This window comes from Scardinius erythrophthalmus (assembly GCF_964197995.2).
Source record: "Scardinius erythrophthalmus genome assembly, chromosome: 1".
Classification (NCBI taxonomy): Eukaryota; Metazoa; Chordata; class Actinopteri; order Cypriniformes; family Leuciscidae; genus Scardinius; species Scardinius erythrophthalmus.
This window is the reverse complement of record NC_138221.1, coordinates 26,892,562-26,908,148: the sequence shown is the minus strand read 5'-3', so window position 1 is coordinate 26,908,148 and position 15,587 is coordinate 26,892,562. Positions and strand designations below refer to the sequence as shown.

General features: G+C 35.6%; 1 protein-coding gene across 1 annotated transcript in view; it reads right to left on the bottom strand.

Moving 5' to 3' along the window:
• The window catches only part of LOC308695541 (uncharacterized protein), a gene marked incomplete at both ends in the record, with an annotated part of 375,246 nt that overhangs the window by 16,695 nt on the left and 342,964 nt on the right, over positions 1–15,587 (bottom strand). Inside the window, 2 exons of the mRNA XM_081373717.1 lie at positions 8,429–8,620; positions 10,126–10,135. Coding sequence (XP_081229843.1) covers positions 8,429–8,620; positions 10,126–10,135 — 202 coding nt within the window. The remainder of the gene's footprint in view (positions 1–8,428; positions 8,621–10,125; positions 10,136–15,587) is intronic.

Genomic DNA, 15,587 nt, shown 5'->3' with positions numbered 1-15,587 from the left:
GGACCCGAAGGTCCTGAGTGTGACTATTTTTTTTACAACCACTTAGACTATTCAAATCCTGTCCCCAATTTTTTTGGGTGTTCATATACCAAGTACCAACAAAGTCACAAAATCTCGGACCATTCCAATGAAGCTATGATTTTTAACATTTTTTTATTTAAACGCTTCGGGTCCATTTGGACCCGAAGGACCCCAGAGGGTTAAACATGCCTGAACCAGATAATTAATGTCTTCAGGTTTACTAGAAAGCTACTATAACAGATCAGAAAATCCACATTAAAAGCCAAGAATCAAACTGCCCAACTAAAGGAAACACTAATCACCATAATGGTGTCATGTTAATCTGATTTAACTTATCAATGCAGAAATGTTTTCTGAAAACACCTACAATAACTAAAAAATGGCATCTTGACAAACGTCAATGATCTAGAGCCTAACTAAAGTAAACTCTCATCACCGAATGGTAACGTCAAATGAAACGATCATTCATCAACATCTAAACCTCTGTTAGTTCTCATTAAGAACTGTAGACGTGTGACAGAAATAAAGTCAGTCTGGTTAATAAGTGAAGCTGGTAATGCTGTTTGTGGAGTTGTTTAATCAGATCTTCAGGGAGTTAATGTCTTTTATCTCCTGTTACTAAGGCTGTGGCTGAATAAAGTTGTAGTTTGTTTCTTTATTTCAGTGCTTGTTCACAGCAGGTGTTTGAATGATTGAAATAATGTTTCAGGAACATCATACTAACCTTCAAATAACATTCTGTGAACATTCAGGGAACTAGACATTTGTATGTTCTCAGAATGTTAGAAATCAACGTTCCTAATGTTAAATTGTTAATCAAAATGAAGTTGAAAGAACGTTTGAGGAACATCATACCTTTTAAAACACGTTCCTCTAACTTAAAAAAAAACTGGACATTTTTTACATTCCCAAAACCAACACTGAATATTTGGAGAACATTCTTATAACAAAACTCTGTTAGCTGGGTAGTGAATCACGTGACATTAATGAAACCGCTGTGGTACATTTCAGAAAGCCACAGGAAGAAAGAAACAGGAAGAGTTTGATGAGAACAGAAGGTTTCAAATATGAGACGAGAATATTTGACATGTATCATCTTACATGTTTGACAATATGACAACAGTTATGACACATTAGATATGTGAGTTAATGTGAGTCCACAGTCCCAATAAAATTGTTAAGTGTTTTCTTATCTGCATATCATCGCCTTCCTAAAATAGTTGCAAAAAAAGTCATTTTTTCAGGTTTCTGAGAAAACACAAAAAACTGAACCTAACTTGGATTTAGAGTAGATTTTTGTTCTTCTTGATGCAACTACCATCTTGAAAAGCTTGTAAAAGTCTCATTGTCTACGGAGCCCCTAAAGGGACGTGGTGGTGGAAAAAAAATTAGGTTGGGAGATTTTTTTTTTCCAAATCTTTTGCGTTCCCTCGAGAAACTTTTGTGTTCCCTCGCAAAGTTATTTGCGTTCCCACACAAAACCTGGGGCACGTTCAAGTTCAAAACGGTGCGCAACGTTTTGCTACGGTTTCCGGGTTGAACGTCATGTTTCCTGGAAACGGCGCGCACCGGTGTGCAACGGGGTTTGAGATACGTTTTCTCTTGTTTGGTGGGTGTGTCAGAACTGCAGTCCAATCAGCAGCAACATGTATATAAAGCACGTGGTATTAAAGTGAACTGGCACAATGGGTTCAAGGAAAGTAATTTACAAATGTGTTTAATGCAGCTCGGTATACGCAACAACTGAGGATATTAGAAGACATGTTTGTCGTAAGTTTTATTGTAAAAATATAGGATATCAACATAATTATGTAGTTGTTTATCTTTTTAGCTTCATTGCAAGTGTATGACATTTGGTATAGAAATAAACAATGGTAATTAAGTGCTTTTCCTAAAAATGAGAAAGAAAATACGGGGTATTAAAACAGTATGACCTACAAATAAAGTCAGTATGTGAGGCTAAATAGATGTGTTTTAGTCTGAATTAGGTAAGATGTGTGCTTCCATTTCAGTTTCCACAAATCCCTTCACTCGATTGGGATGTTCTCTTTTGTTCTGGGCGGCAAGTGCAGTAACTGTAACATCGGGCATATTTTGTAGTATTAAACACATATTTATACCGACTTCATCAGGCTCCGAAAATTCTTCACAAAGAACACAAAGAATGGCCTTCTCAGCTGCCATAGTTGCAACTCTTGCGTCATCAGAACAGTGTGTTAAACGCATCACCGTTTCTGTTTAAAAAACGTTGTGCAACGTTTTGTCGGGGCTGCACGCAGCCCTGTTTTGAGCTCGGACTGACACTTCCTGTTTAATGTCCCGCTGGCAGTGTTTCAGAGCTCCGTACGTTAATTAAGCGTTTCATAGTGTTTGAACTTGGACTCAAATATAAAGAAATGCGGTCAGTGTTTAACTCAAGGAGTTCAGTGAAGTTGGCAATATTCACATTGGCTATTCAAACTTCCCGGATCAATATTTTGAGCTAAACGTTGTTAAAACACAAATGACACCTATATACAATCACAGTGACCTAGACAATGAGCTACAACCCAATTCTCCTTGAAACGAGCTTTATAATATTAATTTGTCTTTAACCAGACGAATGAGAGACAAGTCCAATTAAGGGGCCACCTGTAAAGTGCAAATCCCAAAACCCTTCTGCACATTTTATATTATTAAACATATTCAGTAGCTTCACTGTGACGCACTGTACTGTCACCAAATTCAGTTCACACATCACTGCTCTCCTGCTGGTTACTATATTACTTAGTTTGATTAAAAAAAAAGGCATAATTTTTATTATTATTTATTATAAATCAGAGCGCAAACACCATCGCACGCCTGAAGGTGATAGGTGTGTGGGGAAAAAAGACCATGTAGGTAGGTCAAGTCAAATAAAAAACAAAGAACTCCCGCACACTATCGTACTTGCAAAAACGTATGAAAAATATTTATTGGCATGGGAATATGGGAATCCCCATGCCAATTAATATTTTTCATAAATTTTTGCAAGTACAATAGTGTGCGGGAGTTCTTTTTTATTATTATTTAACGACACCAGCTCAAATGAGGGAAATGGACAATTATTGATTATTAACTATCAATTATTAATAATCAATAACTGATAATACTGGTTATCACTTACACACTTTAAATCACCTAAAAAGGGAATACAAAGCCCATATAGTTGTATCTCTATATATAAATAATTAACCACAACAAATTACAATTAATTATGAATATAGATGGGCTATATATCGGATTTTGTGAATGACCACAAAATGAATGTCCCATCTAATAATTTGTTTGTCTGCCAAACGAATCATGCGATTTTCTTATCTAGCCTACTCTTAAGGAGGATTATTCTGATAAACTCTCAAGGAAGGTTATTCTCTTGGCCACAAAGAATAACTTTCTTGTTTACAAGATTATTAACTCATAGGTCACTCACAAATTATAGAGCTCGTACACAGTAAATTCCCCGGTGTTAAATTAACACCGATCGGTGTTCATATGGGAACCACCAGCAGGGTTTTAAAAGTAACACTGAAGCAGTGTTAGAGTTAATTAGATAATTAAGTTATTAATTGAGTGATGATTGTTTGATTATTGAAGACACCTGATGATAACAAGCAGAATCACTGAAGAAAAGAGAAACACAAGAACTACAAATGACTTAAAGACACAGCTTTAGATGAAATCAACTGAAAAGACATGAAGTCTCTCTTATTACAAACCAGTTTGACCTTATTTCTGTCATTCATCTACAGAAGTTCTTTTTGAGAATGAACAGAGTTTTAGATGTTTATGTTTTATTGAAAATGTGTGGTTACCATTATGGTGATCAGTGTTTCCTTTAGTTGGGTGGTTTGACTTCATATTTTTTGTTAGTTGTTGTTTTCGTAACAGTGTTTACCAAAACACATAATTTGTTGCAAAGGAAACAATAAACAAAGATGATCAGGTGATATGTATCATCATCATCATCATCAAGAAAAATGGTTGACAAATGTCATCATTGACCAAAAGAGCTTTCTTTATCAATAACAGATTTTAACCTATAATATTTTAATCAATACTTTATTTTTTCCAAAAATAAAACATTCTGAATTTTAATTTCTTTATACATTGCTAGAAAAGAAAGCGCGAAGACAGACACACACTAACATCAAGATTCAGCTTATGAATCACAACAATGGTGACATGCTTCATGCTGCAATGCATGTTGGGAGCCTTTAGTTTTATAATATGGTGGTTCCCAGCATGCATTGCTGTATGAAGCATGTCACCATTGTTGAGATTCATATGCTAATTCTTGATGTCTGTATGTGTCTAAAATAATTTGCTCCATGAGGTATTTTAAAAATCACAATTTAATATGTCTGTCCTGTGGAATAAAGTTACTGTTGGTATAAAAAAACATTACAACTATTAATAACAAATAAGCATTTTTGCTCAGCTATTAGATTAGGAAATCATTCAAATTCATGATGGTTCAAATTACATCATATGATCATCTTTGTTTCTGGCTTCCTTTGTAACAATTTATGTGTTTTGGTAAACACTGTTACAAAGACCACAAACTTAATTAAAAAGCCAAGAGTCAAACTGCCCAACTAAATGAAACCCTGATCACCATAATGGTGACTTCACAAAACCTATTATTTCCAATAAAACATAAACATCTAAAACTCTGTTCATTCTCTATAACTAGTTGACAATAAGTGAAGCTGATAATGCTCTTTGTGGAGTTGTTTAATCCTCCTCTGCTAAGATCTTCAGATACTTAATGTCGTCTTTTATCTTCAGTTGATTTCATCTCCTGAAGTCAGTTGTAGTTCTTGTGTTTCTCTTTTCTTCATTGATTCTGCTTGTTATCATCAGGTGTCTTCAATGCTCAATCATCACTCAATTAATAACTTAATTACCTCATTAACTCTAACACTGCATCAGTGTTACTTTTAACACCCTGCTGGTGGTTCCCATATGAACACCGAGCGGTGTTAAATTTAACACCGGGGATTTTACTGTGCATAAACTGAGAAAGTGCACATTCGATACCTCGAGTTGTAGACTCAGCGCTGCGCTTCTCGTCCGTGTGCGACTCCCTCAGTACCTGCCCTTATAAAACCAAATTTAATGTATTCAGCGTCGTATTTTCTAACCACACACTTCAAAGCTTTTCCCTGCACAGGTCTGTCTCCCACATCTGCTTTTCTTTTCAGAAAATGATTAACGATATTACAGTAACGTAATGTTACTGTGTCTGATCGAACAAACATTCAATCTGACATGATTGGTGTTGTGATATTTAAACCTAAATTTGCTTTTAGATAATGCATTTTGACTTGACTTTAGTGTTTTTGATCATATAAATTCATAAGAACAATTAGATCATTAGAAAATAACAAGATTTGTAAATTAAACAATAAATAAAAATGAATTTGGGGGTAGTCTACCACTGCCTATACGGCCCACCAGATGACGCTCCGAGGCCCACCAGAGGGCCGCGGCCCACCGGTTGAGAATCACTGCTCTAGACTAGGCCATTACACTACAGGGGTAGAACTGCATGATCTATTCAACCGAGGATGTGGGCGATTTTACCAGAGGTGGCCAGTATGCCAAAAAAAAAAAAAAATGCAAATGACTTACAAAAAAAATCATTTTTGTTAGAAAATTATTTAGCCAATTATGTTAGGAAGGTGACGATATATTGTATAGTCAGACCTTTGATAATACATTTGCAAATAAAAAATAAAATAAAAAAAGTTACATTTTTTTAACATTTTGAAGAACACCTAACTCTGTAAATTATATTAAAATCATAAATAAATGTAAATAAATTTGTAAATTCAAATTTAACACTAGACTGTTCCTCATATTATAAATTACAGCTGTAATAAGTTTACATTTATTTAGTTTGTAAAATGTGTTGATCCTGTTGTGTTTTTATACATGTGTTTATTTTATAAAAGGTTGTACCTACAGTACAATTTTAGTGTGCAGTATTTTACTGAACTTTAAAAAATATATAGACATTGATTGAAAACAAACTAATAACATGTATCTTATTAATTAATAAAGTCAAACCTTGATGTAGCTCTCTCCCAGCCAGCAATGACATGCGGGGCCCAGATGAGGGCTTCATGGGCGGCAAATGTGGGCCCCATTATGGGCTTGCACCCGGGATCCACATTGGGGCAAGCCGTGGAAGCCCAGACATACTAAAAGTGGGACATGTCAGACCCATTTGGGCCCCACATGTCATTGCTGGCTGGGTGGTGACTAGCGTGACTTGAAATGTATTGAGTTACAATTACACTGTAAAAAATAAAATCGTACAAAAACGGTCAATGACTGTCAGCTGCGGCTGTCAAACAAAAAACGTAAAAATAAAGTAAATTATCCTAATTTAAATAAGTGCAAAATACTTATAAATAAATAAATCGTTTTTAACAGAAACACACAGTTAAAACACAGTTATTTCACATTTATTTTCTGATTTTTTTTTACTGAAAAACATGCAGTTAATTATATGCATGATTTGTTGTGACTATACGTCACTGCATCAGCAACTACACAGTTACTGTCAGTTAATTAAAGCAACATGCAGCATTTCATCAATGTTTCTCTGCTCATCCTGGACTGAAGCTCAGGCTCTACTCTTCAGCACAATGGTGACACACGAAACACACCATACAGAAACACTTTAAACCCCAACAGAACATTAAACACTACCAGATCTCTCAGGATCTCAGCATCTTCACCTATTACAATCGAGACTTTATTTCTTTCATACTAACATTCTTATTGAGAATTAACAGTGGTTTAGAAGTTGAAGTTTTATTGAAAAGAATAAAGTTTGATGTCACTATGATGGAGATCAGTGTTTGCTTTAGTTGGGCTCTTGACCTTTTAGTGTTTAATTTTAATGTTTCTCTGGCTGCTTTAACTGTGTATTTGATACACATTTGTTTAAGCAATAAATGCAGGAGAAACCATCAGATGATCTTGGCCATTCATTGATGGTGTTATAATCATCATATGATGATCTGATTCACTGATGTGTCAGTCAAATCTCTGAATATATTATCTTAGATTACATAATATGTAGATGGAGTTTAGTTTTATACAAAGTCTACAATAATGTCATAATTTTTCACACAACCCTTGACATATTGTTGCATCAGTATTATAACAATCTGAAATTAAATAAATACATATATATATATGTATGTATTGTACAGAAAAAGTTTTGAGCTGGTTCATTTTTTTAGTAGTATAGAGACATCAAGAATCAACATATGAATCTCAACAATGGTGACAACCAACAAAGCCTTTTTGTGACTTTATAGTAGGTCAGATTTTTTTTTCATTGTCACCATTGTTGCGATTCATACGCTGATTCTTGATGTCTGAGTGAGTCTATATGATCCTGTCAAAACATCTTATGTATAATGACTTCATAAAATCTGAATATCACAGCCCTGCAGGATCTTCTATAGCAGTTTTATAATGCAAAATGAACAACTAATATTTAATTACATAATCAGATATTTCACTTCAGGTGGTATTAATAAAGCAGGACACTACATGATGACTATTATCACTAAAAAGTGACCAACATCATCTGATCTGATTTTCTCTTGGATTCCTGCAATAGCAAATATGCATCAGAGACACACAGTTAAAGCAGCCAGAGAAACATTAATGTTAATAACTAAAAGGTCAAGAGCCCAACTAAAGCAAACACTGATCTCCATCATGGTGACATCAAACTTTATTCTTTTCAATAAAACTTCAACTTCTAAACCTCTGTTAATTCTCAATAAGATTGTTAGTATGAAAGAAATAAAGTCTGGATTGTAATAAGTGAAGATGCTGAGATCCTGAGAGATCTGGTAGTGTTTAATGTTCTGTTGGGATTTAAAGTGTTTCTGTATGGTGTGTTTTGTGTGTCACCATTGTGTTGAAGAGTAGAGCCTGAGCTTCAGTCCAGGATGAGCAAAGAAACACTGATGATATGCTGCATGTTGCTTTAATTAACTGACAGTAACTGTGTAGTTGCTGATGCAGTGACATATAGTCACAACAAATCATGCATATAATTAACTGCATATTTTTCAATAAAAAAATCAGAGAATAAATGTGAAATAGCTGTGTTTTAACTGTGTGTTTCTGTTAAAAAAGATTTATGAAGATTTCTGTAAAAGTATTTTGCACTTATTTAAATTAGGATATTTTACTTTATTTTTACGGTTTTTGTTTGACAGCCACAGCTGACAGTCATTGACCGTGTTTTTACGATTTTATTTTTTACAGTGTAATTGTAACTCAATACATTTCAAGTCACGCTAGTCACCACCCAGCCAGCAATGACATGTGGGGCCGAAATGGGTCTGACATGTCCCACTTTTAGTACGTCTGGGCTTCCACGGCTTGCCCCAATGTGGATCCCGGGTGCAAGCCCATAATGGGGCCCACATTTGACGCCCATGAAGCCCTCATCTGGGCCCCGCATGTCATTGCTGGCTGGGCTGTGTGGCATCTGTCCATTTCCTGAGTTCTCAATAGCAAGTGAACCGTCTCTGCATGCCTTTATATAGACACACAAAAACAATGTCTGCACAGTAAATTCCCCAATGTTAAATTAACACCGCTCGGAAATATGGGAACCACCAGCAGTGTGTTAAAAGTAACGGGGAGGGGGGTTGTGGGTAGTGGGTAGAGTGTGGGTAGTGTGTGTGTATATATATGTGTGTGTGTGTGTGTGTGTGTGTGTGTGTGTGTGTGTGTGTGTGTGCGCGTGTGCGCGCGTGTGTAGTGCGTGTATATGCATGTATCCACACGTGCACATGTCCAAGGGCTCGATGTTTGCATGCACATATGTGTACATGAACATAATGAAAATGCTCCTGAAAACGTCATTTTTTCTCTTATTTTCAGTCTCTCCCATTCACTTTCAATGGCCGGACATTTTGGACCGGGAACATTACAAGTATAACATTTTGTACGAAATAGAAGTTTTTTCAAAACAAACTACCTGGTGAAACATTAAAGTAGACTAGTGTGATCAACAGTGCAATTTTTTTCATATTTTATTTAATATTGTGAAAATTATTCATAATTAATGTTTTTTTTTTTTTACAAAAAAAAAAGATACCTACTCTCAGATAAATGAGGCCTATGATTAATCAGATGCAAACAGAAATACAAAACTGGAATTGAATAGCCCTAATTGAAAGAAAACAAGCTGACAAAAAGATTGAATCCAATATTGGGTGATAATATAGCATAATAATATAGCATAAAAAGTTATGTATAAGCTATTTTTTATAGGCCAGCCATTTTTGTCTGGGAACATCACAAGTGTTATAGGGTTTTGAACACAAACTGAGGGTTAAATACCCAGTCATACAATTAATATAAAGAATACAAATTATTTCAGGAAAATACAATATTTGCCATATTCATAGGCTACATATACGTTATTAATCACATCATATTGATATTCATACTGCCATTGAATTGCCACAACTTAATGTTTAAATGAATTTATCACAGAGAGAAATTAAACACACACTGTTAGGCTTTTATTTGTGCACATAACATGAAATTGTCTATGGAATATATGTTGCGTCCGACGAAGCTTATTTTTACAGGGTTTTGGCTGCTTTATTTTCTGCTAAACACCAGATGGCGCTGTTCTCAACACTCTCGCAGCTTTGATTCTATTCCAGCACAATCAGGAGAAAGCCACAGTGCTTCATGAGACTTCATTTGTGCATCCATACTTTGTGCATGTCTAAAACTTGACTGAATAAAATAATAAAAAAGAATACATAAATGTACAGTAGTTATACATTCACTGTAATACTGCTACTGCCTTTTAATTAAAGCAACATGCAGCACATTATCAGTGTTTCTTGGTCTTCTGGACTGAAGCACAGGCGCTACTCTTCAGCACAATGGAGACCCACAAAACTCAGATAACAGAAATACTTTTTATCCCAACAGAACATTAAACACTAACAGATCTCTCAAGATCTCAGCAGAGGAGAGTGCTTACTAGCTTTACTTAAGTGACTATGTGCAACCCACCTTTCCCACTCTGCAACCCACACCACAAATGAGTCACAACCTCATACAGTTTGCTAATCTCTTTGTTAGACTATCTACCTATAACAGTAAATGGAAAGTCCCCACCATAACTGCAAAAATTATGACAACTGATTAGTGAGGAACATTTTACTGCACCACACTAGTTTAAAAATTATTATAATTCATACAAAACATAGTGTTTCACACATATTTCTGTGATGGTTAAGTTTAGGTATAGGGGTTGGGTTAGGCCATCTCTCTCTCTCACACCCAAACACACACACATTTGTGTGACTATCTTAGTGAGGATATTGCATAGACTTCCATTTGTTTAATATCATGTTAATGATATTTTCATTAACATGATATTAAACAAATGGAAGTCTATGCAATATCCTCACTAAGATAGTCACACAAATGTGTGTGTGTTTGTGTGTGTGAGAGAGAGAGAGAGAGAGAGAGAGAGAGAGAGAGAGAGAGAGAGTATGTGTATATGTGTATACATACACATCCCAGCCAACACAGCCATGTGGGGCCCAAATGGGTTTGACCTGGGCTATCTAACTGGGACCCAGCCAGTTTTGTCCTCGGTTTCCATGTAGGCCCCACATGGGTTTGCCCAGATGAAATGAACACTGCTTAGTGTGCACAGTACAGGCTGTTTAATGTAACACTGAATCAGTGTTGGAGGTAATGAGATAATTAAGTGATTGAATAATGATTGTGCATTAATGATGAACACCTGCTGTTAACAAGCATAATCACTGAAGGAAAGAGAAACACAAGAACTACTTCCAGCCACAACCTTGGATGAAATCAACTGAAGATAAAATGCATTAAATCTCTCAAGATCTGATTAAACAACTCCACAAACAGCATTACCAGCTTCACTTATTACTAACCAGACTGACTTTATTTATGTCAGACGTCTTCAGAAATTCTTATTGATAATTAACAGAGGTTTAGATGTTGATTACTTATTTGCAAGTAATAGTTTGATTTGATGTTACCATTGTGGCGATCCGTGTGTGCTTTAGTCAGGCTCTTGACTTTTTAACATGAGTTTTTCTCTGGCAGCTGTGTCTGTTTGTTATGGTGAGAACAGCAAGAGAAAATATAATCAGATGCTGTAAGCCGATTGATGATAAGAATATAGGCATTGTTATGTAGTGGTTTAACTCACTGATATTTTGTGTAAGGTTTGTACGGGTAGTATGTCATTCATTTTGTTTTATTGTTGTGATTCTACAGCAAGAGATCCAGCACAGTTTATTCAGAACATCAAATTATTTTTAAAACCCCATTTACACATGTTGGACTACTGAAAGTTGTATTCGCAAACAGACATCAAGAATCAGCATATGAATCTCAACAATGGTGATATGCTTCATGGTGCAATGCATTCTGGGTGCATCATACGAAACTTATCCATAGCTCCCAGAATGCATTGCACCATGAAGCATGTCACCATTGTTGAGATTCATATGCTGATTCTTGATGTCTGTGTGTGAGCAAGATTAGGAGTAGCCTAAAATATGTAAGTGGTGTTAAAAATCATTTGACGTTCTGATTAAATTCTATTATTCTCTTGCTGTAGAATCACAACAATAAAACAAAATGAATATCATACTACCCGTATGAACCTCACACATAATCAATGAGCTAAGCCACTACATGATGATTATATTCTTATCATCAATCAGCATACAACATCTGATTACATTTTCTCTTGCTGTTCTTGCCATAACAAACAGACACAGCTGCCAGAGAAAAACTAATGTTAAAAAGTCAAGATCCTGACTAAAGCACTCACTGATCGCCACAATGGTAACATCAAATCAAACTATTACTTTCAAATAAGTAATCAACATCTAAACCTCTGTTAATTCTCAATAAGAATTTCTGAAGACGTCTGACATAAATAAAGTCAGTCTGCTTAGTAATAAGTGAAGCTGGTAATGCTGTTTGTGGAGTTGTTTAATCAGATCTTGAGAGATTTAATGTATTTTATCTTCAGTTGATTTCATCCAAGGTTGTGGCTGGAAGTAGTTCTTGTGTTTCTCTTTCCTTCAGTGATTCTGCTTGTTAACAGCAGGTGTTCATCAATAATGCACTATCATTGTTCAATCACTTAATTATCTCATTACCTCCAACACTGATTCAGTGTTACATTTAACAGCCTGTACTGTGCACACTAAGCAGTGTTCATTTCATCTGGGCAAACCCATGTGGGGCCTACATGGAAACCGAGGACAAAACTGGCTGGGTCCCAGTTAGATAGCCCAGGTCAAACCCATTTGGGCCCCACATGGCTGTGTTGGCTGGGATGAGTGTGTATGTGTGTATGTGTATACATATATAGCCTAATATGAATATGATGTCTTTGCATATTTATTTTACTTGGTTTATGCAATTGATTTATATTCTTAGATACATCATAATATTAATATATTCTTCTTGATTTGTCAATTCAATATACTGATGTCTGTCTTGTTTTGAATTAACAAATGTAATTATTTAATGAGCTCATATTCTCTAAAAGTCACATGTTGGAATATTCAAGGACTGAGGTCCTCTGTTTTTGGTATTAAGAGCCAACATTCAGACTTTAAAAGGGAAATTCATGATTCTGACATCATAATACTGCAGGAAACATGGAATGTTAGGGATTTGTCCACTGGCTGCCCGACTGGATTTAGGGAAGTAGTTCTACCATCAACGAAACTAAGAGGGGTGACTCAGGGCAGAGAGTCAGGGGGGATGCTGATATGGTATAGAGCAAATCTCATAGACTCAATCAAAACCATACAAATCGGAAAATTTTACATTTGGTTAAAAATCCAAAAAGACATTGTCTCCACAGACCATGACATATTCTTGTGTGCTATATACCTCCCCCCAGCCGAGTCCCCCTATTACAGTGAAGACACCTTCTCCATCCTGCAAGATGAGATTAGCCATTTCCAGACCAAAGGGAATGTGTTAATGTGTGGCGATTTAAACGCCAGAACTGGAAATGAACCAGACTTTGTCAGCACACAGGGAGACAAGTATACAAACACCAGCCACCCTCTGCCCTCATACCAGCTCAGAAATAATTATGACCAATTCACAAACAGAAGTGGGAGAAGTCTACTTGAGCTCTGTCGATCACTGGGCCTGTATATAGTGAACGGTCGCATACGGGGAAACTCTTTTGGTTGTTATACCTTTAATTCTTTCCTGGGCAACAGTACTGTCGATTATTTCATCACAGACATTGACCCAGTGCATCTCAGAGCATTCACAGTCAGTCCTCAAACACCTCTGTCAGACCACTGTAAAATTACGCTATATTTAAGACGAACTCATACCAATGAATCACGCAGACAGCCCTCTCATTTACTGAAGCTGCAACAACCCTACAAGTGGACAAAAAACAGCACAGAAAACTATCAAAATGCAATAGAAAGCCAAACTATCCAATTATTATTAGACAAATTTATAACTAACACATATTCACAAAATAAATTAGGCATAAATCTGGCACTAAGTGACATTACCAACATTTTCCACCAAACAGCATCCATGTGCAATTTGAAAAAGAAATCATCAAAAAGAAAACCAAAAAACACCAACGAAACGTGGTTTGACAGTGAGTGCAAACATACCCGAACAACAGTACGAAATCTGTCAAATCAAAAACACAGAGATCCTGACAATGAAGAACTACGCCATCAATACCATGAAGCTCTTAGACTGTACAAACAAACTCTAAGAGTAAAAAAGGAAAAACACACAGACCAATTATTTCAAGAAATGGAAGAGTCAATAAATACCAGTAACTTCTGGAACAACTGGAACACTCTCTATAGACCACAGCAGGAATAACTGGCCATTCAAAACGGGGACATATGGAGAACACACTTTGAAAATCTGTACAAAACACCTGAAACAAATCCTGCTCGAAATGAATTAAAAACCAAATTAGAAATCCTGAAAGAAAAAATTAAAGACAACCAGAACCCCCTAGATTTCCCAATCACTGTAGATGAGCTTACAGAGAGACTGCATGCTTTAAAACCCAACAAGGCATGTGGCATTGACGGAATATTAAATGAAATGATCAAATACACCAACGACAAATTCAAAACCGCAATAATCAAATTATTCAACATAGTTTTGAGTGTAGGATATTTCCCCGACTCCTGGAACCAAGGCCTGATTACACCGATCTTTAAACAAGGAGACAAATATGAGCCAAACAATTACCGAGGCATATGTGTCAATAGCAACCTGGGGAAAATATTCTGTTCGATTATTAATGTAAGACTGCAGAACTTTCTTAAAACACACAAAATTCTGGACAAAAGTCAGATTGGTTTTCTGCCCAAACACAGAACATCTGACCATGCAGCAAAAACTCCAGTGTTAAATTAACACTCCTGGGAGTGTATATGAGTCCACACTCAAGAGTGTAAAGTGTTAAAATATGAGTGTTAAATTAACACTCAAGAGTGTTAAAGTTAATGAGCTAATTAAGTGTTTAGTTTAGTGATGATTGATCATTATTGAAGACACCTGATTGTTAACAAGCAGAATCACTGAAGGAGAAAATCACAAATTGTAAGTTACCATTATGGTGATCAGTGTTTGCTTTAGTCGGGCTCTTGACCCTTATGTTATTAACTTTAGATTTTGTTTGGCTGCTGTATCTTATAACTGCCAGTTGAACAAAGAAAAAAAGTGATCTGATGGTGTTGGTTATATTATGACAATCATCATTTGAAAATGATCACTGAACTCATTAAGATCCTTATTTCTGACTTAGATTTATGTTGTTGATCACAGAATAACTGTGAATCTGCATAAATATCCAGAATTTTAGATATAATACAAAGGATTTCTTAAAAGTTGTTTTGAAAAAAAAAAAACTTTCTTTTAGGCACACACAGATGTCAAGATTCAGTCTATGCATCTCAACAATGGTGACGAGCAGAATATTCAATTAGGAAAAGTAAATTACATAGACAATTCAGATCATAATTTATTCATACTGCAATGCATGATGGGAGCCATTAATGAGTTGTGATTGGTGGCAGACATTGCAACATGCTTTATTATTGTCACCATTGTTGAGATTCACAGGCTGATTATTGATGTCTGTGTTTCTAAATAAATTCATTTAAAAGTCTTTTTGATCAGAACAATGATTATGAAATATTTTTGGATTATATGAAAAATACTGAAAATCATGTGCTGTAGAATCACAGAGCTGCTGTAACTAACAAGGTAAACCATCTCAATAAGTTTTGTTTTACGGATCACAACATGATTATGTCAAAACATAACCAACACCATCAGATCACATTGTCTCTTTGTTCATCTGACTGTTATAAATCAATAACAGCAGACAAGCAAAATTTAAAGTAAACATATAAGTGTCAAGAGCCCAACTAAAGCAAACACCCATCACCTTAATG